The sequence below is a fragment of the Festucalex cinctus genome, chromosome 15 (genome assembly GCF_051991245.1).
Source record: "Festucalex cinctus isolate MCC-2025b chromosome 15, RoL_Fcin_1.0, whole genome shotgun sequence".
NCBI lineage: Eukaryota > Metazoa > Chordata > Actinopteri > Syngnathiformes > Syngnathidae > Festucalex > Festucalex cinctus.
Genome location: NC_135425.1, coordinates 14088676 through 14115355, shown reverse-complemented (window position 1 = coordinate 14115355; position 26680 = coordinate 14088676). Strand labels below are relative to the sequence as shown.

Here is a 26680-nt window from a genome sequence, read left to right as displayed (position 1 = left end):
ATACCATCTACAACTTGTACACCTCAATTGAATTAATAGTAAACATGTTTTTCTAACAAGAAGGAAAATAAGTGAAATAATGTGTTGCATAAGTGCTCACACCCTCTCATAACTGCGATGTGTCTGTGGTCACAATTAACCAATCTGATACACACACAAACATATATGGGAGTCAGCACATGCCCCACAATTTAAAGTGCCTCTGATTACCCCAAAATAAATATTTTTTTCTTCATTTTCTTTTTTGCTTTCTGGAAGAAGCCTGGAGATTTTGTGCTAACACTGATTGGTGTTTCGAACTGTTCGTACTTAATTTGCACATTAGCTGAAGCGTCAGTTTCAGCTAAAAACAGCTCCAACACATAGGGCGATCATCACTAAATGCAAATACAGGAATTGCCCCTTGCAGCCATACTGATAATTCTGATACACTTATGAGAGACAATAAATAATCTAAATGTGCTTGTAATAGCCTATCGCTACTTACCATTGATTTTAATATGGGAGCTAACCAGCTAAAATGAAGCTAATGTAGCCGTCTTCGTCATCTCTCAACGTGCACTCATGTCAAATAGCGAAACTTGGTCAATATTTGCTCGAGTCCTATCAAGATGTAGGAAATGGAAACAAAAACAGAAAGTAGAAACCTACCAAACAAAAAATGCTAACAGTGCTAAACTTTGAACAGAACTATTACGACTCGCTATTTACAAGCATAAATGCAGCTAACCAGCTAGCACAAGAATCTAAGCTAGTGATTGTTCTTGTCAACTAGCACAAACAGATGGATTCAAATAACTCAATATCCAAATCAAAGTCCTTTTTAGAAAAAGAAAGAAAGAAAAAAGCTGCTCAATATCGACTCCAGCTGACAGTGATAACAAAAACAGGAAGTTGAAAATTTGGATAGTACAATTCTGTAACAGCACTACTAAACATTGAACACAACCAGCATAGCTCGCTATTTATTAGCATATGGGAGCTAACCAGATAACATAAGCCAAAGTAGCTAAAATACAAATATTTTAACTGAAACGTTAAATAACATGCAGTGATTCTTTCATGTACCACTAGAGGGAGTCTGCATACCATTCATTAGTGGTACTCAAAACCACACTTCTATAATTATAGGTGCTTATTTAGAGAGTCCGCATAATATCCAATCATGTTGTATTCCTGCCTCCTTGGCACAGTCAAAGGATTTCCTGAGACAATGTTTATATTAATGAGGCTGTTGATGCTAATGTCAGAGCTAAAACACTAAGCCTCTCTGAAATGACCAAAACGGATGGGAAAACGCCACTGGATGACGCTCAGTCATGTGACCGATGTCAGCACGCGGTGTGCTGCTCCCTGCTGTGCTCTCTCTCTCTCTCTCTCTCTCTCTCTCTCTCTCTCTCTCTCTCTCTCTCTCTCTCTCTCTCTCTCTCTTTGTTGTTGCCGTTCTCGCTTATTATTATGCTGTGGCCTAGTTAGCGGGTGTTTCTCATCACACAGCAGCAGATGCTGGGAATAAATACGAGGACTCCCACCGTTGAGGCGATGCAGGGCCTTGAGGAGGATGCTCAGGTTTATTCCCGCATGGCTGGAAATCAACAACAACCTAACGCCTTTTTGTACACCACTTGGGATACACACTGTGGGCCCTTGCACGTCCTCCACCCCTCTCATTTCTGCACTTATGTTTTATCTTACTGGGGTTTATCTTAATTCCTCTCCTTCCCACTCATCATTGTCCATGGGGATTCCAGTCGAACCTCACCTGTCAACGCACCCGTCCAACATTGTTTGGAATATTCATGGTTGATTTTTTTTTGGGGGGGGGGAGTAAAAACTAAAAATAAATTGATCGAAAAATAATACTTAAAGTACATTCATCATTTTATTTTTTATTTTTTTATTTTTTTATTTTTTTTATTTTTTTTAATAATACAGCATAATTGTTTATCCTGTTTAGGGTCACGGGGAACTGGAGCTTATAGAGAGAGACGGTCATTCATTATGTTCACACCGACACCGAAAATCAGCAAAAATATTTTCGCCGCTGTAAAGTTCAACAAATACTAACGGATAAAGTATTGTACTTTCCTAATGAGATAGGCCTTTGTTGCCATCAGAGTGTTTCAAAATGGGAACAAAAACACCAAACATTTTTCAACTAATAGATGGGGATACATTCCACAGGGGGAAAAAAAAGTGAATAGGTGAATTGTGAACCATTAATAGTACTTCCTACTTACTATTTTCTACAGTTCCTAAGTTCTAGCACGATCTAAAATGACAGTGCTTTCATGGCTGCATTTCTGCCATATTTTTGTCGCAGGTGCTTTTGTGTAGCAAGTACTATTCCCACTGCAATAAGGGGACTGTATCATTCTGCCTTGAACACTCAAGTGTTATCTTGTTCTTTCACAGAAAACCATCAACATTGCATCAAGCCACTGATCAAATCCCCGGAGGATTGGAAGAAATTGAAATTGAAGATGAAGAACAAAACACCCAACGACGACAACGAGGAGGAGTAAGAGGACGAGGCGACTGAACATGGAGAGGCCTCAACATGAATAAATAATCTCTTGGGGATCCATCATGCAGTCATCTAAGGTAGGAGTGGAATTTATCATTTAATTCCAGCTAATCACGGGACGTTAAAAGCAGTCGGATCGTATTACGCCACAACACATCGCAGCTTAAGACAGACACGAATTATTATTGAGAATATTTGGAGGCTTCTCAAGCAGCGCTGAAGGTCCTGGCAGTGTGTCAGAATTATATTAAAACTCAGAACCTTGTGTGCATTTCATTGTCTTTTTGGCATGATTTTGTCAGTGGTAAATGGTAGCAAAGTACAAATAGGTTTTTCAGGTACCTGTACCTTACTTGAGTATTCTTTTTTTTTTTTTTTTTAAAGATATTTCACTGTTTTTCGCTTATTAGTAGGGTGAGCTTAAAACATTGTGTCATTTATTAATTTGTCAAGTAAGACTTTAAAAGCATTATGTTTTGTTTTATTTTCTACCCATATAGAGGAAGCATACGTTCAAATATAATGTACGGCATTGTTGAGAAAACTTTGAGTATCATTTAAGGAGCTGTCACTTCAGTCCTGATTATCTTGGTTGTGTTGATTTTTTGAAACAAGTATCCGTACTACTACTTAAGTACAATATGAGTACTTCCACCAAGAATTTACATGTTTATATTGCATACGACCTTATTAACAACCTTTGGCTCTTTATGTAATGTTTTCAGAGCAACCACAGACATATTAGAATGTCGATGAATAAATAAGACTAAAGTGTTGTTTAATGACAGTGGATGAAGAATGCTGCGGGTTAAAGATCAGACGCCGCGTCAAATAGCTTTGCAAAGAGCGAGTCAAAGGATGATTGATTGCTGAGGAAACGCAAGGATATAAACACAGTCAGGAGTTGCAGCTGAAGACCCGACATTTTGGTCCTGACGTCGATTAGGCCGTGGACTCCATTTGCAATGGGGGGTGGGGATTGGGGGGGGGGGGGTAGATGCTGTGCAAAGTGTATAAATGAGGCTAGTTCAAATACATGACAACAGCAGCCAAAAGCGAGGCTGGCAGCCACGATCCGTCCACTCCGTGGGGAAAAAATCTGTTCACCGCAAATTCCCGCTCACCGCTTTGGTTTACTTTGGGAGGCGTCCCAGCTGACGCGCCAGGCATCTGTCGTTCACTGCTCGGAGCGACCCGTTTAGTGAAATATCTCAAGCAGCGGCGAGGATCACCGACAAAGCTCAAGGTTGGACAAACGACTAACCAGGATGTTAAAAGACGAGAGCGCTTGCAGACATCTGCCAAAGCCGAGCATTTCAGGAACGACAGTACATATGGTAACCCAAGTGGATGGTCTAATTTCATCTGCTGTGCAATGGTGCCTTGAGACACAAGTGATCCGGCTTGCAAGTTTTTCAAGATAGAAGCTGTAATTTGTCTTCAAACTGTTTAATACCACTTCCATCAAAGATAAAACAAAGAGTTATTTAAAACAACTAAACTACCTAAAGAAATGCCCGACACAATGCTAACATTCACTGGAAAGCACATTTAGCATGCAAACAATTAGCATTTCTGTGGTGACACCCCCAAAAAATAAAAATTTGCTGAAAATTATTTACATTTTCAAAATGATCATTTCTCCAACAAGTGAGCTATTTTTACACCAGGCCCGCAAGCAATTCATGGGGCTACTTGGTGGCGATCACTGATCTAACCAGTGTGGTGTCACATTAGTATTCATTTAGTGTGGCGTTTCCTGACGAGTCTCAGATTAATATAAATAATTATTTAAAGTCTGTTTCGTTTGGTTGCAATCTCAGGGAAAATTCCTACCTCTCCAGTCCCTAAAGTGTACAATTTGTTCGCCGTTTGCCACGTTTTTGTAGAGCCTCTTTAGTGCGGGACGTTCCCGGCATTGCAATGCAATTATCTGGAATTCACAGTGTATCTTGCTGGCGTGACTTGTACTTAAATGTAGGTTGAATACAGCTGGGAGAGATGTTAATTATTTTGTGAGTAATTTGGAAAACACTAGGTTTCTGTATCCCTCGTGAAAATTCTGTTGGTTTTCAAATTTCAATTATACAGAGGCTATGCAATTTACAGTATACCTGTATTTTCCAGTGCAGTTATTACGCTGCAAGTGGATAGAATCTTACACGGGAAGTAGCTTTAACAAATCTGGCAGGAAGCGAGAGCCAAAGTCTGAAATTGAATGTGTGTGTGTGTGTGCAAAGGCACTGAAGTGTCGCTCCGCCAGGATTGCTGCTATTGAGGAAATTGGAGCGAAATCTACTGTTTCAGCCTCTCGGGCGTCTCTGTTGTGGGACAAATTTAGTGCAACATATGCGCTGAGGTGTGCTGACACAGTCTGTCCTAACAAGTCAAGCCAGCGGCCGCCCACAGAAATGATTTATCCCCGTGTTGCGCTGATGGGGATGCTGCGTCTTCTCCTACCAGGGTATATTTATTTTTGCTTCACGCCGGTATGAGGATGATAAAATGGCTGCTAAATGATGCGGTGCATGCATTATTTAGGTATTGACTGATCGCTGCTTTAGTAGAAAAGATTTGACAGATGAGTGTTTAAATAGCGCTCAAGGATTGGCTGCCTTTCATGGCAAAAAAAGGACAGGGTGAAAAACAGACAGGCACGTAGAAATTATTTTTGACTAATTATTTGTTGTCATATTTTCTCTAAAGTGTGCAGCCTTCAACATCAGCCTTACGCAAGTATCTCATAGATACTATACTATAGATATACTATACTATATACTATAGATATAGTATAGTATATACTAGGGGTGTGAATTGCCTAGTACCTGGCGATTCGATCCGTATCACGATTCATAGGTCACGATTCCATTCGATACCGATTAATCCCGATATGCATTTCTTTCTGTGCCTGCGTGGGTCTTCTCCGGGTACTCCGGTCTCCTCCCACATTCCAAAGACATGCATGGCAGGTTAATTGAACGCTCTGAAAAAGCGAAGTGCTCATCTCGAATTCAAGGTGCATTATGGGTAGCGGTGTGGTGCATTGTGGGTAGGCGAAACTACCAAACGGTCATTGAAAATGAATTGGATCCGATGGAATCGGCTCTGATAGAAACGTTTCAACGGCTGGAAAGTTGCTGTTCTTTATTAACATGCATAGCATGTGGTTTTCTGATATCGGGGAAGTTGACTTGCAAGCTTTATAGTGTACAGTTAAAGATTGTCACCACTCTAATCTCCGCCATTCAAATTTATAGGGTAGTTGGTAGCCTCGTTTTTTCCCTCGCGCATGCGCAAACTTAATGTGCACTTCGCTTATTGTCTCTAGGTGTGATTGTGAGCGTGGATGGTTGTTCGTCTCTGTGTGCCCTGCGATTGGGTGGCGACCAGTTCAGGGTGTACCCCGCCTGCTGCCCGAAGCCAGCTGGGATAGGCTCCAGCACCCCCTGCGACCCTTGTGTGGAGTAAGTTGGATGGATGGATTATGGTAATTTCCTGCCTCTCTTTTTCATTTTTTTTTTGACATTTAATGGCTATTTTTTGGCTTTTTTTCTGCCTTTTTTGCTCATGATTTTCTCACACTTTTGGAAATTTTGTGGACATTTTATGGTAGTTTTCACTATTTCTTATTTTGTTTTTGCACATTTTATAATGAATGTAAAAATCAATTATTCAAATTTTTTTGTCAATTCCCAAAAACTTCTTACGGTAATTTCCCGCCTTTCTTCTTTTGTTTTGGGACATTTTATGGTTATGTTTTCTTTTCTGCTTTTTTGGTAATTTCATGGACCTTCTACCTTTCATTTCTCTTTGTCTGACAATTTGTAATCTGACTTTTTTTTTTTTTTTAAATCTAATTCATATGATGAATATTTTATCTAAAAAAGAAAAATAAATATGTAAAAACTATATTTATTTCTATTATTTTTAGAGGAGAGGGATTAAAGAGCCACATGTGGCTCCAGAGCCGCAGGTTGCAGATCCCTGCATTAGCCACTTATTCAAAATAGGATGTTGCTTTTTTTTTTTTTTTTTTTTTTTCTTTTTAACTGGCTGTCATCACTCAGGTAGTAGTCAGTTAAGTTCAAGTTCAAGAGAAGGTTTGTGCAAAATTTGGAACATCTTTCCCTAAGACACGACACATCCATTCCACAAAGGCGTCGGTTGAAGTCCTTTCAACATGGCTCTCTGCTCTTTTCGATCTTCTATTTTTTATACGCACATCGCTTCCTACTCGAGCCTTTGAGGAGAGACGGACCCAAAGTCTGGTTTCTACAATAATTGCAGTCTGCACCAGCCTTTCAGAGGCGAGCGGACCTTTACCCTGTCGTGATGAAGAAGACACAATGCGGCAGCGTATAACTTCAATACAGCCCCATTGCGGCGCAAAATGTCTTCGCCATCTGCGCCCACACGGACAGACTCGACCTTGATGTGCTGTGTTTACTACAAGACGTGACAAGCAAAGGTGGCTAAAATACTCTAGAAGTACAGATACCACTGTTAAAAAAAAAAGTGTGGAGAGATTGACAGTGGACCATTCACCCACAAAATAAATAAAATACTGGATACTCAGCTCCTCCCTCTGTTTCTTATGGCACTAATATGAGTCACTCTTCAAAGAGGACAAAGAATACATGCCTTTGAGTATTGTTATATCATTTGTCTACATGTTTGTGTCAGCTGATTGACGGTTTGTGTGTTGAAAATCTCAAGTCAGGTCATTTGTATTTCAAGGCAAACATGATAAGAATTCTTCTTGGATGGCGAATGTCCTCCTAGGTTGCAATCAGCGTTAACGCTCCCCGGTTCATGTTCCTATGTGGCCAATATCCCCGTTGTTCACCTGATAAGACCACGAGATCGCAAGCAAGATCTCAACCATGGTTGACTTTACTTCTCTGTTTGAGGAGTCCAAAATAGAGATATCTGTTTTGAAATGTGGATGCGAAAAAAAAAAAAAAAAACACCAAGGGAGATTGAGATACCTGAAAAATCTACTTAAGTACAATAATGAAGTATTTATACTTATTTCCCACCACTGGCGAGTGGCAGCAGTGTGTGGGTGCGAGTGCGAGCTTTAGGGATCTCATTTAACTGTGGGCGGGTTCCAAGCGTGATTAGTATTTATATGACACATCATCCACATGAGGCAGTGCTCCCCTCGTCCCCCCTCTTCTCGACCGCCTCACGGTGATGGGCACCATCTGGCTCCTGGCGTTCCCGCCAGTTGGGAGCTCTGTGATTACGGTACAACAAGCACCCACACCCCCCTCTTAGCCGCTCAGGTTTTCACGCCCGGCAGTACATCTGTCACATAAAACCAACACTGGACATGATGGCTGCAGCATTTTGTGAAAGGATTATTGTAACCTCACCGGGATATATTGGATTTATAGTCGTTTGCCCAGCAGAGCAGAGATTTTTCAAGTGTGCGCAACACTGGTCACTGTTTTATTTAGTGTCCCCGTCGACGACAAGGATTTAATGGTTGATGAAACTGTAGAGTTACTACATTCTCATCGTGCTTTCCATCGGCCTCCTCTACACAGAGATCCTGAAAATGCACATATAGACAAACAACCAGTCGCGCACAGGGGCGGAGCTACTTGGCCGCCACGTTATGATTAACGGGATTCCATTGTGGAATTAATTAGTTCCGCCTTACTTACTTTCAAAATGATCATCCATTTTAACGTGTTGGTACTAGAGAGCTACTATTGATCAACAATAACAATGAGGATATCTATAATACCCGAATTGAGTGTTCACATTATTACTTTCTCATCTTGAAAAACTGCATACATGGCCAAATAGTTATTGTTTACCGTACATCTACAGACTTTTATGAAACAAATTGCACACAAACAGAAGCTCAAAATCAACATTTTGAAGAGCTTAATTTACTAGTCAGTGCTATTTTCTTTGCTGATGTTTTGTTTTTGTGGATGTCTGTCAAAATGGCGTAGGCCATCAGTGGCATTTGATCACTGTTATTGGCTGTAGTGTTAGCTAGTAAATCATTTCCTGTGATAGTGCAAATACACAGTAAATAAAAATGCATTATCAAATAAATTAAGCTCAACAAAGCGTTGGGCAAGGCTGATATATGAGTGTATTTTATATGCTAATTGGCGATGGTATACAATAAACAATGTCTTAGCCAAGACTGACCTGACTGACGACGTGAAGTTAAAGGCAAGTGCATGTGAGCACGCGCACGTGGCATCTTATTATGCCACAGTGAGTCGCTGCGTAACCCCGTTCATACTTTCACACTTTCATACTTTCAATTCAAATCTAGCCTGCATGCCTTTGGAATGTGGGAAGAGGCATATGAAGAACATGCATACTCAACACTGTATAAATAAAGATGACCTGACCTGACTTGACTTGTGCAAAATCGTCTGAAATTTCCTGGTTGATCAATGACCTCATTGATTGGCTCCGGAAAATAAGAATAATAATTACGTTATATTTAATGTTTACCTTTGTTTTTTGAAGAATTTTTAGGCTTATTTATTTTTAAGCATTTCAGTTGGCATCAATTATATGTGGGTTTTCGGTATTTGTAGGCCGACTGCAGAGTAAATATTAAAGTTGAACGTTATTTATAAGTTGTTTAAATAGATATACAGTATTGCTCCATCTTATGAACGAATCCGCGATCAATTGTTGTTGTTTTTTCTAAACTTGCTGATTGATCAATGGTCGGCAAAAAATTCCTGATCATGTAACAAAGTCATTTTTGGACGGCTGGAGGGAGGGAATAATGGCATTTCAATACACCTGGAATTTGGAGGAATGAATTCAACTCATATTTCATTGTCCTATTGTAATTCAGACTGAACTATTTAATCCCATCTTGTTTAACAGTAAATAAAAAATGTTCATGCCCGCTTTTCTCTTTTTGTGCTTTGCGTGAAAGCACACCGTACATAGAGCAAGTAATTCCCCCTCCCTCCAGCCGCCAAATCCCCAACGGCTGCTGGTTGATTTCATCCTCGCGGTTCAGAACGAGGCCGACGCCTTCGGTGTATATCCTCGTCCCCCGCGAGGCGCCTGTTGCGCGGCGGCTCAGCCCTGAAGTGAAGATGGATTACTGCAGAAGAACTGCCTGGCCTGCCCTTTTACACGTTTCACACACACCACTTCTCCATTATCCGCCTCATCCGCGGTGCGGCGCGCGCACACTCACACGCATGCAGACGCGCGTGCACACACAGAAGCAGGTCTGCAAGCTCTGACAGAGTCGTTAGAGAAAGGTCAAAGTCAAGAATCTGACAAATCTTTCTTCAGAGAGTGAAAATACGTCTCTCACATTCATTTATACTGAAAGCGCAGCAGCTTGTATGTGTCGAGTTTCTATCCGTTTATATTTATCTCTTCTTCTCTCAGCCGCCTCCGTGTGTTATTGGTCAGAGGAGGCCATGTGTAGTTGTCGGATGATCAATGTCCCGTCAGATATAGACGGAGGGTGTGTTTGAAGGAGCAAAACAAATCCCGAAGATTGCCTCTGTGTCTATCGGCTCCAGGGACTTAACCTTGTTAATCGATAGGCCAGTCGGGACAGAATGCTCAACTAAAGAGTGTTTGATTTACATCATGTATGGTGTAGCAACCAACATGCAGGTATGGACACAGAAAGGAATACTACATTTACTGTAAATCTGTTCTGTTTGTAAGAAAGTGACCTCATTTATGGATGGAAAGAGTACACTTGTTATTCGATCAGAATTATTCACATTTCACCCCACAATACAAATTTCACCTTTTAGATGTAAATCCCCTATTTCATTGGACAGTTAAACCATTTTCACATCTCAAACGCCCACCTAACAACTAATCACAACCCTGTCAACAATGGCTTTATGACAAACGACAGATCACCCCGTCGACAAGTTCACCAACCGATCGCCTCCCTACAATGCCAACAACTCATCATTTGCACTAAACAACTGCATCCCCACCAGTCATGTGACATCAATATACTATCAATAAGTTCATGAAGATTAACAGATTGAACCCTTCCACCAACAAGACTATATAAAAAAACGATTGCAACCCTTTCGACATTTGGCTCGAACTTATCACACCCCTATCGACGATAACTTTCCAACAAACAATCAACAACCGATTGTACCACTTGTTGACAGAGGTGGGCATGTCAGTAATTTTTTTCCGGTCTGTCATTGGTCATTTTTCAGTGGCCGGGCTACCCAATTGGTCAATCGTTACTCCGTCATTATTTCAAGCCGAACCAAATTGTTGGAATTCTCACATCTGCCTGTTGATAACTTTGCAACGAACAACTGATTGCATCCCGCCGGTTGACAATTTTTCCAAACAACTGTTCACAGGTCATTGCTGAAAAGTTCGGTGAGTTCCCCCGCCCACACAATAGTGGGGTTTCCATCCACCCATCTTTATTCCAATTTTCAAGAAATGCAAAAATAAAACTGAATGGAAACGCTAGAAATTTGAAAAAAGGTCCAAAATTCTCACATAAAAAAACAAAACAAAACAAAAAATACGCTTGGAGGGGGTGGATTTTGAAGCGTATCGAAAAAAGGAAAATGCAAATTTTGGCTATGGAAGCAGGTTTTGCAAATAAACGATTAAGATCGGATATACGTTGTGCGTTTTGATCGGATATTACGTCACACGTACGTTTATAGTCACAAAGTAATGGTGGTCGATAACGTAAGGTATGTTTGGGCAGACAAAGAAATTGAAATCTTTTTGGAATTAATTAAATAAGTGAATATTAATGGCATATTAGATGGAAAACAGCAAAGAAATGCTACGGTTTATTACGAATTACAAGCCAAACTTGTACAACGTCGTCTGATGGTGCATTCGCTTTCTGTTGTTCTTTTAAATTACTGGTGGGTCACATCTCTGGGGCCACCTACAGTGGCGGAGTCCCTTCTCAATAAGAACAGGTGGAAACTGGCATAAGTTGCAGATCCATTTTGCACATTTTCAATAAATTTGCTTAAAAAAATTGAAACAGTTGGATAGAAGCCCAGCAATTGTCAACTTTCTGAACAATATCATCTGTCAACAACTTCACACCAAACAATCAATCGCACCACCGTCCCATCGGCGAGTTCAGCGAACCGGCAAACATAATCCTTGCTCACTATTTTACCTAATGAAGTGTGCATATAGTCCTCAAATACACATCCTTGGGATGAACTGATAGATTGATTGCAGGCGATAAGAAACGAGCGCTGCCATTTATCAACTCCAACTTTCTACACTGACGCTGCATGTTTGCAATGGATGTAGTCGGGATTTGCATAATATTCCAATATGGATGTAATTCGTCGGAAAGTGAGCCGGTCCCCGAAAGAGTTGCCTCTTGAAATTCATATCAGTTCTATTCGCTTCGCTTCATTGCCTCTTCAAATACAGAAACACGTTCCCCCTCTCCTCCTTCCTTTTAACCTTGCTACTTTCTTGGGAATTCATCTTATCTCCCAGGAAGTGGGCTCTTTTCACTGGCGGTTCTGGTAATGTCAGAGGATTGTCAATGTTTAATGAAAGGCCCGAGGCGGGATTGTGCTTCAGAAATATGCCGGTGACCGTGAACATGAGGAGGGGTTCATCTGTAATTTGCTTGCACTTGTCTCAATGCGCGTACACTCACGCGCACGTTTCCTTCGGACAGATTCCTGCTCATTTGCATGCCGTTATTTATAGCGCACGTGTGGGTTTCCCTGAATAAAGCTGCCTCGTGTTCCGCTTCATTTGGCTTTGATGGAAGGCGGCAAGCTGCAGGTAGCTGCCTTCTCTTCTCCCATACTCCCCTCGCTCGCTGTTCCCATTCCGGCGTCTTTGGATCACCTCCCCGTCATCCGCAACCCTTTGGCTGTGAAATAGACTTATATTTGAAGGCGCAGAAGTAGGAAGCGGATTGTGTGTGAATGATGCAAGACCAAGCTATCTATTGAGGGGGAAGGTCCACTCTTTCTCTATGTGAAATGCCGCGTTCCCCTGGATGAATCGCAGACAATGAGGAGCTGTCAGCAGCTCCGGGCCAGTGTTGGAACAACGTGGAGAGCATTTGATGCCTTAAATGCCTCCCTGAGCCACTTTGGGAAGTGACTGAATGGTGATGGAAGAAGGGCCAAGCTGAGGGGGGAAGCAGATACAAGCAATCGACCTATTCAGCCATCCATTCACCCATCATCCGTCCATCCATCCAGCTACCGTCCATCAATCTGCTCATGCGGTTGTCTGTGAATCGACCCCTCAGTCATAACGAGTCCATCCATTCGGTTAACAACGGTCCAACATACGATGTTTTGAGGTTAGGAAAGGGGCGGCACAAAGTAGTTTGTGTAGTGAGATGGAATACGTTGTCAAGCAATGCAAAAAGGCCCTCTTATTCTATAGTATTTATCGATGAACCAATATGTCCATAAATCCCTTCATTCATCCCTCCATCCATCTTGTAGCCAGGTATCATCCCCACCACACTTCATTATTACTTTTAAAAGTCTAAAAGCCTCTGTGATTAAGTTTTAATGACGATGAATATTTGACTGTGGAGGAGTACAGATCCGGCGGATTGAATGGAGTAATGCGTTTTGAGAGAAAAAAGTTGAGCTATTGAGAGTTAACCCAGTTTGCTTCCCGCACTTCCTCAACTCCCTTTCTGGTCTACGGCAATCGAAGGGCAGCGTGCGAGGAAGGAATGTCTTGTCAGTGTGGATGTGCGTCAGGAAGCGTTGATTCATGACGGGTGTGCAGTAAGAGTGGCTGGGGATGAGTCGCTACTGTAGGCGCTGTCACAAAATGTTCATCGACATCACTCCCCGTAGATTTCGTGAGTTGATAAGCTCTGGTCCTACGTGCTGTTGGAGGCCCGGTGAAAGAGTCCTCTGGCGTACTACTGCTGAGCGTGGCACGCATATGCTTATCAGAGTTTTATTTGACAATTGAGACACACTCCTAAAGTCCTTTCAGGGTGTACGTGAGAGACTGAGAAGACCTGTCAACTTGGAGCTTCAGTTGCAAAAAAATGAAGAATACTTTCGCACTGAAAACTATGACTGAGAGAAGCTAGACTTTTAAAGGCCAGATTTGACCGTCTCCCCTCCTTTTAATCAAAGTCAAAACTTTATGATTGACTTTTTTGTTCACTGGGTCATAGGTGGCTGTTTTGGGTTGGGTCATGGGGTCATTGTGTTATGGATGTGTTGTGCTTATGCAGTTACTATGTCCCTTATGATGTTAATGTAATGGTGATGATGTATTAGCCACTCCTAGTTGGCCCAGTTTTATGCAGTTACTATTTTCCTTGTGACGATCATGTGATGATGTCAGTTGCTATGTCCCTGATGATGATGATTTTGCCATATTAGCCACTCATAGTTGGCTCTGTTTTATGCAGTTGCTATGTTCCTTATGATGATCATGTGATAATGACGTCAGTTGCAATGCAGTTCTGTGCGAATTAGTGAATGACACTTGTCAGTAAGACGTTTCCCTCAGAACGTCGAGGTTTCCTATCCCTCTTCTTTCATGCAAGTTTTCTTTCCTATTACGGCTCTTCCATGTGTTCAAGGTTGCTTCCATGCATCCCAAATTATATCAGTTTCAAGACCAATTTGGGGATTATTTGTTAATAAAGGCAGGCTCATCGGACGTCACTTGCCATCGGACCAATCAGTGCGCTACAACTAGGTATCCCAAATACTCTCCCTTCACTAAGTGTGCAAACTAAGAATTTTGCAAGGTTTCAAATTGAAATGTGCATTATCATCACTGTCAGGACTTGGCGTAATAGTAACCTCCCGAGCTATACTACTCTCTGTACAGTGTGAGCAGTCACGTTGTGGGCGGTTTATTTGTGCGGCCTGAGTTGCGATTTCAAAAACATTTCTGGAATCGCCCCCGCTGAAGCCTTTTCTCAATTATCTCCCGCTCAGTGCAGGCGATGACGGATTGCCTTTAAAAAAGAGAAAAAGAAAAATCACCGGGTGGACTTTTACTTTGGCTGCAAACGTCAGGTCCTGAGAGTCATTAATCTACGTGCAAGCAGCTCGCTTGTGTATCTCCTCCAGCCAAATGCGTGATGGAGCAAGCGAGTGAGGAGGAGCAGAGATAAAGCAGCAGAGTGCAGATCTGATTAGACTGCACTCCACAGGGATTAAGCACAACAGCTCCTTGTTAGGCTCTACTTTACTCTCACGTTGGCCATTAGAAACAAGAGTGATGACACTGTGGGTGGGGGCGGCTTCGCTAATTAACTCTCCTGCATGGTCACACAATCGGATTCTACATATTAATACGCGATCAATGCGCCACCAGTGTCCAATAAATAGTGTTGGACGCGTCATGCATTATTCTCACCGTAATAAGATGCTCTTTTTTTTTCTTTTTTTTTTTTTTTTCTCTCCAAGGCTGAACAAATGAAGTGTTCAATTAGAGAGGGATTCCTTCTTGGTACAAAGTGTTCAAAATATAATGTTCTGTTGCCAACTGTATTTGCATGCAAAGTGGCATTAGCATTTTTACATAAGTTCTACCCTGGAAAGAAGGCCAGAGAACAAAGCCGAACCCTTAGACACACTGCATCATCGAGAGATGTAGTGTTCCTTATTTCCTGCTGACATTATTCAGCTAAAGAGCTCCTAGTAGCTCGTAGTACACTACCAACTATAACACCACTAATAAACACTGTTCAGTTAATATCTCTCTGACAAAACTGAGCTTTATTATCTCGTATTACTTCTTCGTATTACTCATTATATTGTACGCAGGGGAGTGTATTGTCTTATTTTAATGGTGTCGGTAAGAATCCTCGCATTTCCAAAACCATCACTTTTCAGGAAACCCCAAAAACACATTACAAGACCATTTCAACCATTTAGATTGCTCAGTAATTTAAAAAACAAAACAAAAAGGGGGGTGGATAACAAACCTATGTGGAGACTGACCAGACATTGTGCATTGACTAGTTGTCAATTTTTGAGTTTGTTTTTATTTACTTAAAACAAGTAAAAGAATTTGTGACATTTTTTAGGGATCGTATTGGATTTATGTTTTTTCAATTTTAATGGAGCATATTGTTTTAATATGGACAAATAAAATGAATGAAACTCATTCACTCCCAGCCATTTTCACTGAAGCAACCCCCTTCACTCCTGGCAGTTTTACTGGATTTTGACTGATTTTGCAAGGCCCACAGAATATTGTTCTATTGCTATAAAAACACAGAACCGACCAAAATAAAGATCGGAGTCTCTTCTTTCATCAGGGGGAAAAAAAAGTACATTTGTATATTTCTGTTTTGCAGCAATTACAATTAGAATATAGCTAAGTTTCACCAATATTCATATTCCTGGTGAAAACACTGTCATAAAGAGCTTGTTGCAACACGTCCCTGGCTGATCTCTTATACTCTGCTGCCACTTGCTGGCCGTTTTTTGTAATAACTACCATTGCTTTAAGCCACCTCTTCGTGTCAGAAGATGCATCAAATCCTTCTGTATGCTCTGGCATTAAAAAAAAAAAAAAAAAAAAATTGGGGGAGTGAAGGACACTGTATATCACTGTATATGTCCATTGGTTGTTCTTTTTATTAGTAATGGGCGAGTAGTACCGATGCCAGCCTTATTTGAATGTATCAGTACACATGACGTTTTACGATCAGGAACTGGAAATGAGAAGATTAGAAAATGTATATTAATTTCCTGCAATTTTAAGGAAAACTGCTATATTGGGATATATAGGCGTTTCATCAAAATTATGTCATTGTTTTTATTGGGGAATTTTATCAAATGTACTAGTGGTATCAATTACATGGGATTGGTATTGGTGGCTACTCGAGTTGAGTTACATGCACTGGTATCGGTCTCAAAAAATGTTATCGAACAGCTTGTGTATAAATGAGGGAGACATGGACTATCCAGGATGAAAAATCATAGCTGAAATTTGTTTCCGAAGCTCAAGAAGGATAAGCCATAAAGATGGATTGATGTTTTTCAGGAGCTTTGAAAAAGTTGTGTTGCATTTGATGTGCCAACTGGGTCAAACTGGGGTGAAGGCAACATTCTGGTCTGCAATCACTCACATTCCTCCAAACTCTTTTCCCTCCCCCTGTGAGAGCGTTTCATCTCCACTGATGTAATGTGCTCAAGCTTCACTTTTTTTTTTTTTTTTTCTTTTTTTTTTGAATTGATGGAATCTGTCCTGTTGGATGTTACGGCTTCTCCATCCTGCTGTTTTTTTTTTTTTTTTCCACCCCTGCTTTTTTTCCCCGTTACCTTGGCCAATCAGACAATCCGCCCCATGGTGCATTAGAAGGAGGCTTGACAGACGACCCAGTGGAATCGTCTCATCTGATCCGTGAAAGCACGGTGTGATGATGATGACTAATGTCTTATTAAAGGAGCACAAGAAATGCTCCAAACTGTTTCAGTCCACATGCGTATATTATTACTTCCTCAAAAGTGATGTTCCTGCTCTGTATTGGTTCCATCTGCTGGGATGAATGTCAACTTAGTTTCAAGCTGAGAGGTCTCTACACCTCTATTACGACGACTATTACTGCTTCTCTTCTCACTACATCCAATTTGAGATACCAGCACTGTATGGTGGCAGTGAACTCAACTCAGCAGTGAACAAATCTTTCAAATCTGCCACTCCCAGTTGAAAATTTACTGACAAACTGAACATCATACAAAGAGAATTCCACCACGTGTATTATCACAATCTTTTAATTCTGCTTTAATGTCCGCTAGCTTATTACTAATACTTAATGGGAAATGCCACAAACATCTATGTGGCTGTGTTGTATCACTGTGTTGTATCAACATTAAAAATGTTGTTCATGTGTAAAGTTAAAAATAAAATATTTTAGTTCTTTACTTGGTTTGAACCATGAATGCTAAATTACAGCCATACAAACATGCTATTGCTTTGGGATAACTGTTAAAATCAATCAATCAATCAATCAATCAATCAATCAATAGATAATTGAGACAATTTGGATGTGGTCTTTTTTTCTTCTTTTATTTTATTCAACTCTGTATCGGCAGACGCAAAATCAACTTAGACTGGGACTGCAAAAGATGTGATCAGGACAGCCATAGATCATATAGCAAGTCGACTCGGGCGAACAATTTGTTTTCCAGTCAGGCTAATATCAAAGACATGGCATAGCCGTAGGAGCCATTTATATTAGCATGCCCGGATAATGAGGCGAAGAGCGCGCCGCTAAATCTAATTGCGCAACGCAATCAGTCCAACTCGTGTACCTGCCACCTTCCTCCGGACTCTCAGTTAAGAGGATGGATGTCGAACCCGGAGCTGTTCATTATGTTTTTGTTGCCGAAGTGCTTTCTAAGAGTTATGACATTGTTTATCTGGCATGTATTCCCTTTGAGGTGTCGAAGTGAACGCCTCAATCACCTGAGTCATAATCAAATTAGATTTGCCTGTGCTATTCGTGTGTGAGTTGGCTCTCTTTTCCCTGCACTGCTTTGTCCCACACTAATAACCCTATTTTGTTTTGTTGTTTAACAAAAAGACTATAACAAAAAACTTGGTGGTCCTAATGCATGGGTGTCAAACTCCGACTCGACCCTCCACGTCTGCTTGCCTCAATTTTTCCTTATTTTTATTCAAAACCAGGCATAAAAATTACAAGGGTGATTATGTAATCTGACGGGACGAGTATTAGGGTTCCCACGCAGAACATATTCAGCAAGGGACAAGAAGTAAGGTTAGTAACAGCTACAGTTCTCAAACAATACACCTACTCATACAGGGCAGCTCAGCTTCTGGTTAGTAGATGCACGGAACATGGCGGTCAACCATCGAGGCAAGCTCGGTGCTCCTTATGCCACAAACAGCTAGCTAGCAACAAGCTTCGTCAGCTACTATTGTGGCCAAACACATTGCGGAATTGCTCCCGAGTCAGTAATCATCACCTCAAAGGTGACGAATAAAATACACATCTCATAAGTAACGTTCTCATGAAGGGATTAGGAGGAAAGACGGAGAAGCCAAGAAACTTGCTAAACTAACCCAAGACTGACACGGCGAGAGCTTTTACCACTGAAATTAAGTGTTTGGGCTGATAAACTCAAATTTTCAGAGACATCTGCCTGCATAAGTATCGTTCTCACAAAGGGATGATGAGGAAAGATGTAGAAGCCAAGCTAATTGCTAAGCTAACGTAAAACTGACACAGCTGGTGCGTTTAACACCGAAATGTAATGCTTAAAGGTGATTGACTAAACTTTTCAGAGACATTGGGCTGGAACCACATCAAATCAGAGAACATCCAACTTTGAACAAAAAAATAAAAAATAGCAGGTAATTTAATTCTTTGGACTCTGGAGAGAAAGTTGACTTGCTAAACATGAAACAAATAAGCAAGCTTTCTGACACTTGGCAGCCAGTTTTTTTTTGTTTTTTTTGTTAATTATTTGACAGTTTAGAAATTTCACTAGAAAGATTCAAGACACCCTGTGCCGGATGTGGCAAAACAGCCTCAGAACATAACCAAGCTTCCTCCATTTTAATTAAAATGCTTCAGTTTTGTCTCATCTGTCCAAAGGATTTTCTCCCAGAACCATCAGTTCTACCTATGTGTTTGTATTGAGTTTGTTCAACTTAGCTAAATTTTCCCTTGATTAGATTATAATTCTACACAAACATCTCCGTGCGTCGCAGGACCCACCATGGATACTTAAGCGGACTGTGACGGGGAGAAGAGACTCTGCTCCCGTCTCGGCAATGAAGCCATAAGACCGTATTCCCCAAACGTGATGTGATGCGTGATGACACCGATGCACAATAACCGCGCACCGAGACACGCAATGTGCTCTCGTTGCCTTAACATGTAACGCTAAGGACGCGCAACAAATAACCACGCTTAGGTTGAGTTTACACTTGCAGGTCCAAGTGTCCAATTCTAATGGAATGTGTGTGTCCAATTTTTAATTTTTTATTTTTTATTTATTTAATTTATTTAATTTTAATTTTATTTTATTTTTATTTATTTTATTTATTTATTTATTTTTATTTATTTTTTTTTGGGGGGGGGGGGGGGGTGATTGTTTCTATGTCCGTTTCAAGTGGCACATATTCCATCTGTCATGAAAAAAAAACACACAAATTGCTTTTACAACTTGTACTGTATATCAAATGCATTTTCCCAATTGAAATGAATTATAATGCAATTAATCCGTTCCAGCTCCCGCCAAAAAAAAAAAAAAAAAAAAAAAAAATCCATATATATTATATCCTGAATGTGAGCAAAAAATAAATAAAAAATCTAAAAAAAAAATATCCAACTCTTCACACATAAAACACAGGTGCATCGACCTACCTGTAGATGATACATGCGCAGTCCCTGCAGGTCCCGCAGTTCTCAATGTCCTGACCAGTTCGGTATGAATGTCTTCTGTGGAAAAGCATTCAGATGACATATCAGGGGTAAAAGGATGAGTGTGTGCATGTTGTGAGAGTGAGAGGGCCTGTGAGAGTACATGAGTGTGTGTGAATGAGCGTGCATGCATGCGTACTCGTATCCCGACTGAGCTAACAAAAAAAAAAAATCAATCCCCTGATTATTTTTTAATGAACGCTACTCAGCCCAACCAAACCTCCTCCCCTTCCTCCTCCAACTGGCTGTTACGTAACCCATGAGTCACTACATCACTCCGGGCATAAAATAATGCTTATGAGGTAAAAGTCAAGTCTGCATGCATTAGACCGAGCCTCATCACCACGTTCCTGTGCCGGCGCACGCAAAAAGACGGCGAGAAGCCGCAACGATGCACGCTCGGGATTACACGCCTCGGACGCCATCCGTATCTCTCATCGTGTTGTGGCGATAAGGCGTTGGAGATGACTAAGAAGCTTAGAGTAGATTAATTAAACGATGATGAGAGTTTAGCCACATCCCAAACCCGCCGACGCCAGTTGGAGACACAGATTTTTGCGCGGCCGGCCGACCCTCAGAAGGCCGACGTCTGATGCGTCATGAATTCTTCTGTGGCATGACTGACATGAGAGCTCGTCAAAATAACTACAGATGCTCCCTCCGCCCCAACCCTCCGTGCCTCCTGCCTGGCGATATTTCATGTTCCTCCTCTTGATGCTCAATCTGCTCCGCCGCCGTGTTTGCCTTCGGGGGCTCGCCATGCTTACATTGTGCTCGGTAGAAGTTGGCTGAGATATAAAAAGTTGAGAACGATGGCAGCATAGCTTAGGCACAACAGATGTCTATGGAAAGCCGTTGAGCATTTATTGGATATCCGGCTTAAGGTCCCTGTACTAACTATTATGCTCTTTGTCCTCACTACTAAGACAATTCAGCGTAGAAGTGCAATGATTAGTTGTTGATTAATCGATTGTCAAATTAATTGCTAATTATTATCGATTAATCATTTAGAAACCTTGTTTACTTTAAAATAGTCCTGATTCCCTAATCAACAGATTAATCTAGGGATGTTCGATACCACTGTTTTTTTCCAACTATTGCAAGTACTCGACTAGCCACCAATATAGATACCAAGCACCAATACCACTAGTACTTGTGATACATAAAATGCCCCCCCACCCAAAAAAACATAATAAATGAATAAATACATTTAAAAAAAGATCTATCCCAATATAGCATTTTCCTTAAAATTGTATGAAATTAATGGCTAATTTCTATTCTTCTCATTTCGAAATCCTGATTGTTATATCGATACTCGCTCATCTCTACATTAATCAATCGATTGTTAAATAATCATTAGTTGCGGCCCTGATTCAGTGCAATAGTAGAACAGCTCCATCTTACAAGTAACAGTTTTCCACTACTGTATGACATTTATGCACACTAGTATAATAGAACAAATTTTCCATACTAGGAAGACAACTCGGACTTGTGAGGCAGAACTGTGCACAAGTTGACATCTGCTTTCAATACAACCAGCACTGGTGAAGCACTGTTTAGATTTTGATTTGTAGAATTTTATAATGTTGCTTGTAGTACTAGTAGCATGCAGTTGTCAACAAGTGTACAGTTTTGCCTCACCAAAAATACCATGTAGTTGTATGATTCAGCACACTAGTAGAATGACTAAAAGCCTTCCACTACTGTGTGACATTTATGCAGGACCTCACCTGACTAGTAGGACAACTTGATGTTTCTAACGAGGCAAAATTGCACTAGTTGACGTGCACGCTACTAGTACTACTAGTGAATTGCGGAATGTCAGCTAGTAGAATTTTATAATGTCTAGTCGTACTAGTAGCACACAGTTGTTAACTAGTGCACAATTTAATCACTAGTGACGTGGTCTTGCTAGTGGGAAAAGAGCATACTCGTACCTTATGCTGGAGTGTAAGAGGCTTGTACAAGTACACAGTTTATCATTACTAGTGGGATAATTGAGAATAAGAGTCCAGAATGTCTAGGGCACACTAGCAGAACGGCTGTGTCTTATTAGCAACATGTTTTCAAATCTAGGTCCATTAGTTTCACTGAAGACTTAAAAGTTGATGATTACATTAGTGTGTTTGTCTCCCTGACCGTGAGAAATGAGCTGTCACGGAATGAAACAGCAGGTACTCTGGCGTCACACTGGCGTTGACTTTGCACACTAGCAGCCCTTCATAACTTATGTATTCCTAGCGAGTCTTCTTCACGCCGGGCTGCAGACAACCAGATGGCTCCCTCGCGCAACACCCGGCCTCACGCGTAGAGGCCCCTGCTAGCTCGGGTTTACAGCTCCATTAGCCCGAGGCGTCCGGTCATTTATTTACACGTTGAAATATGGCTAAGCTCCTCATTTGACCTCAAGCTTAAATGCTGAAACCCGGACTAACCCTTGAATTAACTCCCAGTTAAGTAAGCTTCTTTGACATTCTTGTTGATGTTATGCTCTAGCTCTGTGAAGGATTGTAGACAAAAATCCTGGATCATCTATCAAAGCTTCTGTGAAACTAAAAATATACCTTTATTCTAGCCCGAAACGGAGGTTAGGAAAGTTAAATAGATGTCACGATTGTTTCATCATCCAACCTGACTGCAATCTCTCACTATGTTTAAATAAATGATAGTAATTTTCCTGCATTCACGGTGTTTACTTTTAAAGTACATCTTTCCCAATGATGGCATCATTCTTTCACAAGTAAAGCTTTAATCTCTGATGTTTAATGTGTTCATGTGAACCATCTATTTTCTCTCGCACATCTTCATTAAGGTCATGAGTGAGCTGACTTTGGGCAAAGGCGGGGGAGGGGAGTGGAGGGGGTTAAGAGCTGGGAGGAAGCTTGAGAACCAACGCAAGAACAACCATGCAAATACAGGAAAACCAAACTCCACATTTGGAGGCTGGAACCAAGATCTGAACCTCAGAACTGTGAGACAGACGTGCTAACCACTAGCTCATCATGCTGCCCATGTGTTAATGTGAAGCACGAAAGTGAAAATTTGCCTCACCCGTCTCGCTCAGCCTCCTTCTTCTCCAAATCTTGAATGACATCCAGTAGGATCTTGATGGTATTCTGGCTGGTCTCCAGGACCCCCTCCAGACTGTGGAGATGGTTCTGCAGGCTGCGAATATCACGCAAGGGCCCGTTGGGACCCAGGAGCTTCTCTGTCACTCGGGCTGGATCCAACTTACACTTGGTCCCGGACACTAACCCTCCCAGAATCTCCTGTACCTGTCTCAGTGTGTCAGCTTGGGTTGGAGTTAGGGGCTTCTCCCCAGAAACAGCACAACCCTTGGCCCCGGAGCATCCTTGCTGGTTTGGAGGGAGAGCGTGTTGGCTGTTAGGAGTGTTGGCTCCTGCGCAGAGCATTTTGTGTAGTACCCCAAGCTGAGCCTGGGCTGAGCTGAGACAGCTGGGCTTAAAACAGGTCTTGGCGGGAGAGGGTGGCTTTTCTCCCTTCACCACACAAACTGGCGGAGTTTTAGCCCTGTGCTTAGGAGAAATGGCACTCTCACAGAGCTTCGTTGGGTCTGTGCATTTTTCAGCTTCTTTCTTCTCTTTCTCCTCATCTTTCTCCTCATTGGACTTGCTCTCTGCCCTGAGCGCAGATGTTCGGACTGCAGCCACCTGCGGGTCATTTCCTTTTTTACGTGGCGTGTACGGTGGTGGTGGAGGTGCAGGAGGTGGGAGTCGAATGCCCCTCTTATCCTGAGCATTCAACGGGGCCTGAGAGGGAGGGGTATATGGCGGTGCTGCTCGAAACGAGTACAGAGGAACGGCTTTTGTCGGCGTCGCGCAATGATGTGCATTTGGAAGATTGACCTGTGGTGGCGGAGATGTACACGTTAGTTTGGGAACTGGAGACGAGTAGGGTGCTATGCCAATGCTCACTGATGAGGTTTTTTGCAAAGCTTGACATGGAATGTTGCAGTGAGCTACAGTTTTTATGAGGGTAGTACACGAAGGGGTAGCAGGATTGAGGAGAGGGCCCGCTGCATGGTTTGTAGTGTAATAGGAGATCGAAGTGCAAGACAAAGCAGCTTGTGTCACGATTGTACATGGTGTTTGATTTGGAGCCGGATAGGCATTTGGTGGCTGTGGTTGAGTAGTGGTTTGGTGTATGGGGTCACATGGAGCTACTACACCTGTGTTATTTGCACGAGAAGGGGTAAGACAGGTGAGGGTAATTTGTGATGCCATGTTTGGGACAGGGGAGGTGCAGGTTGCAGTAGGGCATGCTGGTGCCGCTGGCAATGGAGTGGAGCAGATGAGCGGTGCACTTGCAAATGCCGGCGGTGTCACGTGGTTATAGTATGAGATGGGATGCTGGATCACAGTGGGTGCAGAGCAAGACACGGGCATGGCCGCTGATGGAGGTGGGGGGACACTAGTTGTCTCGATTGATGAGTTGCTAGATGGCTCAATGCATTCTTCAGGGCTCTGTGTTGGTGCACTTGTAGGAGGCGGAGATGTACAGTAAGGCACAGTAGTTATTTGTGTGGGGGGAGGTTTCTGTATCCCATTTGGCGGTACAGGAGTCTCAGCTTGAATTTGCTCTAAGTTTGGTGAATCTAGCGGAAGTGGAGAAGCACAAGGGCTGGATGTTTGCGTTTGTGATGGTTGATGGTCTGCAGACGAAGGCAAAGGAGAGCCTGTTTGTATCTGAGTGGTGCGCTGTGTAGCATTTAAAGGGAGGGTCGAATTGGAGATGCTGTTTTGAATCTGGACTGCCGACTGTTGTTTACCCTCTGTTTGACTTTGTGTAGTGCAATATTTTAAACGGGCAGACGTGCACTCTGTTTGAACTCGTGAAGTACAAACTCTGGTGTTTGAATGTGGCAGGGTTGAACAGGGGCTCTCAGTCTGAGTAGGAGTAGTGCAATAGTGCACTTCTTTTCCAGGATCGCTCGTGGTCCTATTCAGACGCTTTCTCCTCCTGACCAGTGAGGGAGTGACACTGCCCTGCCGCTTGGGGCCATCTCGGCAGGATGCGGTGGAACAGTGGAATGGCTCTGTGTTGTGAAGAACTGATGGAGGACAACTGTGCCTGGAGTTTTTTGTGACAGAGACGGTTGATTTCATGTCCACCTTGGAGGATTTAGACCTCCGTTCAATCACAGTTCGATCCACTGGTCCTTGAGCACCATTCAGATCCTTGGAGCTTGGCAGCGCCACATGGTTGTGTGAAAGGTACTCATCCTGGGAGTCATGTTCATCGTCACCATCTATGCCCAAGGAATCACCCAGGCTGTGGCTACGAGTGTGCGTGGAGGAGAGAGACTTTTTTAGGCATGGCGAGGTCTGGATGGCTGTGCTGGTGCTTGGCTTGCGCGTCATTGGCAAGGTCAGGGAGTTAGTCTGTGGTGGTGCCCAGCATCGACGCGTGGGCCCTGGAGTCAGTGGATGGGGAGGGGCCCTGGCCAAAAAAGCAGCTACGACCTCTATTGTACTAGCCATGTCCCCACGCACTGCCCCTACCACAGAGGTCTGACCAGGTAGACTGTCTGTTCGTGGTCCATCCCTGTCCCCCCATGCTCCTTTGGGGGCCCTGCTGCTGTGTTTGCGCAGAGGATGAGGACTATCGCAGTCTGCTGTCAGCCTCTGGTGGCTGCTGTTCTCGCCCGTGCCACTATTGCCGCTGCTGCTGCTGCCGTCCTCCAGGTCCTTAAAGCGGACCTGGTGGGTGCGGTTGCGGCGCCGCCTCAGGCGACTCTCAATATCTGGGGAGTCACGATTGAGCAGCACCGAACGCACAGTCATTGTCCCAGACTTTTCTGCCAGGGCACTCTTGCCGTTGGTTTGGCCCGTCAGCAAGTGGTTGGGCTCTTTGCTCACCATTGCTCTTTGCGCTCGCTCTCCCCCAACATCCAACAACTCTGCGGGCAGTCCGATGTGACACAAAAGGCCCGGCGTATCAGTGCATCACCAAGGGCATTAATCGGCATTAATACAGCAAGTGATCTGGAGTTTCAGTTAACTGTCTGTGGAATAACAAATGTCTATTTTTGGCTCGTGCAGAGGCTATCCCTTGTCTTTAATCCAAGGAAAAGTCATATTCACAGGTCACGATATGAAAGGTCAAAAGGAAGAGAATCAAGTCTTTTATCTTTTACCTTTAGAAAAATAAATATATGCAGTATAAATATTCTTCACACTGCGGCATGTCTTCTGTTGCTGTTATCTGCCATTCTTCTGTGAGTAAGATCCCGAGCGACTAAACAGGGAGGATGCAACCTGTCCTTCAGTTTTGTGTCCATCACATTGGCCATTCGACCTCTCCAACTGTGTTGTCCTCCGGGCCAACAGGAGGAAGGACGGCCAAGTTATAGACCGGACCCGCTTGGCTCTCCATCACGCCCTGCGTCATTCGGCTTTTGTGGCTCTCACTTCCTTGGTTTTATTGCCCCCCTTCAAAGCTCTTTTCTTCTCTTGGCGCTTCTTTCACTGAGTCATTTCCTCGTGGCTCAATACAGTAGAAACTCCTATTAAAAAAGAGACAAAGAGGGAGGTGTGAGAGACTGTAATTGTTCCCATATTATTGCATTTCCATTGAAACACAGCACGCTTCTTCCTCAGCATAATGAAGGAGCGATAAGGTAGGCAGCTATTTTAAAAATGCATGAGAAGTCGGGTCAACACAGAATGGAGGAAGAAGAGATCAATCAGCCAATGTAATGACAGGGTGGAGGTGGAAAA

General features: G+C 42.5%; 1 protein-coding gene and 1 long non-coding RNA gene across 6 annotated transcripts in view; one reads left to right on the top strand and one right to left on the bottom strand.

Moving 5' to 3' along the window:
* Window positions 1–26680, top strand: part of LOC144001918 (uncharacterized) — a 70186-nt gene that overhangs the window by 31145 nt on the left and 12361 nt on the right. For all 4 annotated transcript variants that reach the window (XR_013278631.1, XR_013278630.1, XR_013278632.1 and 1 more), the window contains one exon: window positions 2416–2604. This is a non-coding gene — a long non-coding RNA (uncharacterized LOC144001918). The remainder of the gene's footprint in view (window positions 1–2415; window positions 2605–26680) is intronic.
* LOC144001911 (uncharacterized) overlaps window positions 1–26680 on the bottom strand; it is a 37873-nt gene that overhangs the window by 1220 nt on the left and 9973 nt on the right. The window contains exons 2-3 of one of the 2 annotated variants that reach the window (XM_077496561.1): window positions 22992–26466; window positions 19884–19958 (exon numbers count right to left, since the gene is read on the bottom strand). In XM_077496561.1, coding sequence (XP_077352687.1) covers window positions 19884–19958; window positions 22992–25822 — 2906 coding nt within the window. In that variant the 5' untranslated portion in view covers window positions 25823–26466. The remainder of the gene's footprint in view (window positions 1–19883; window positions 19959–22991; window positions 26467–26680) is intronic. The other variant, XM_077496563.1, reaches the window with a different exon arrangement.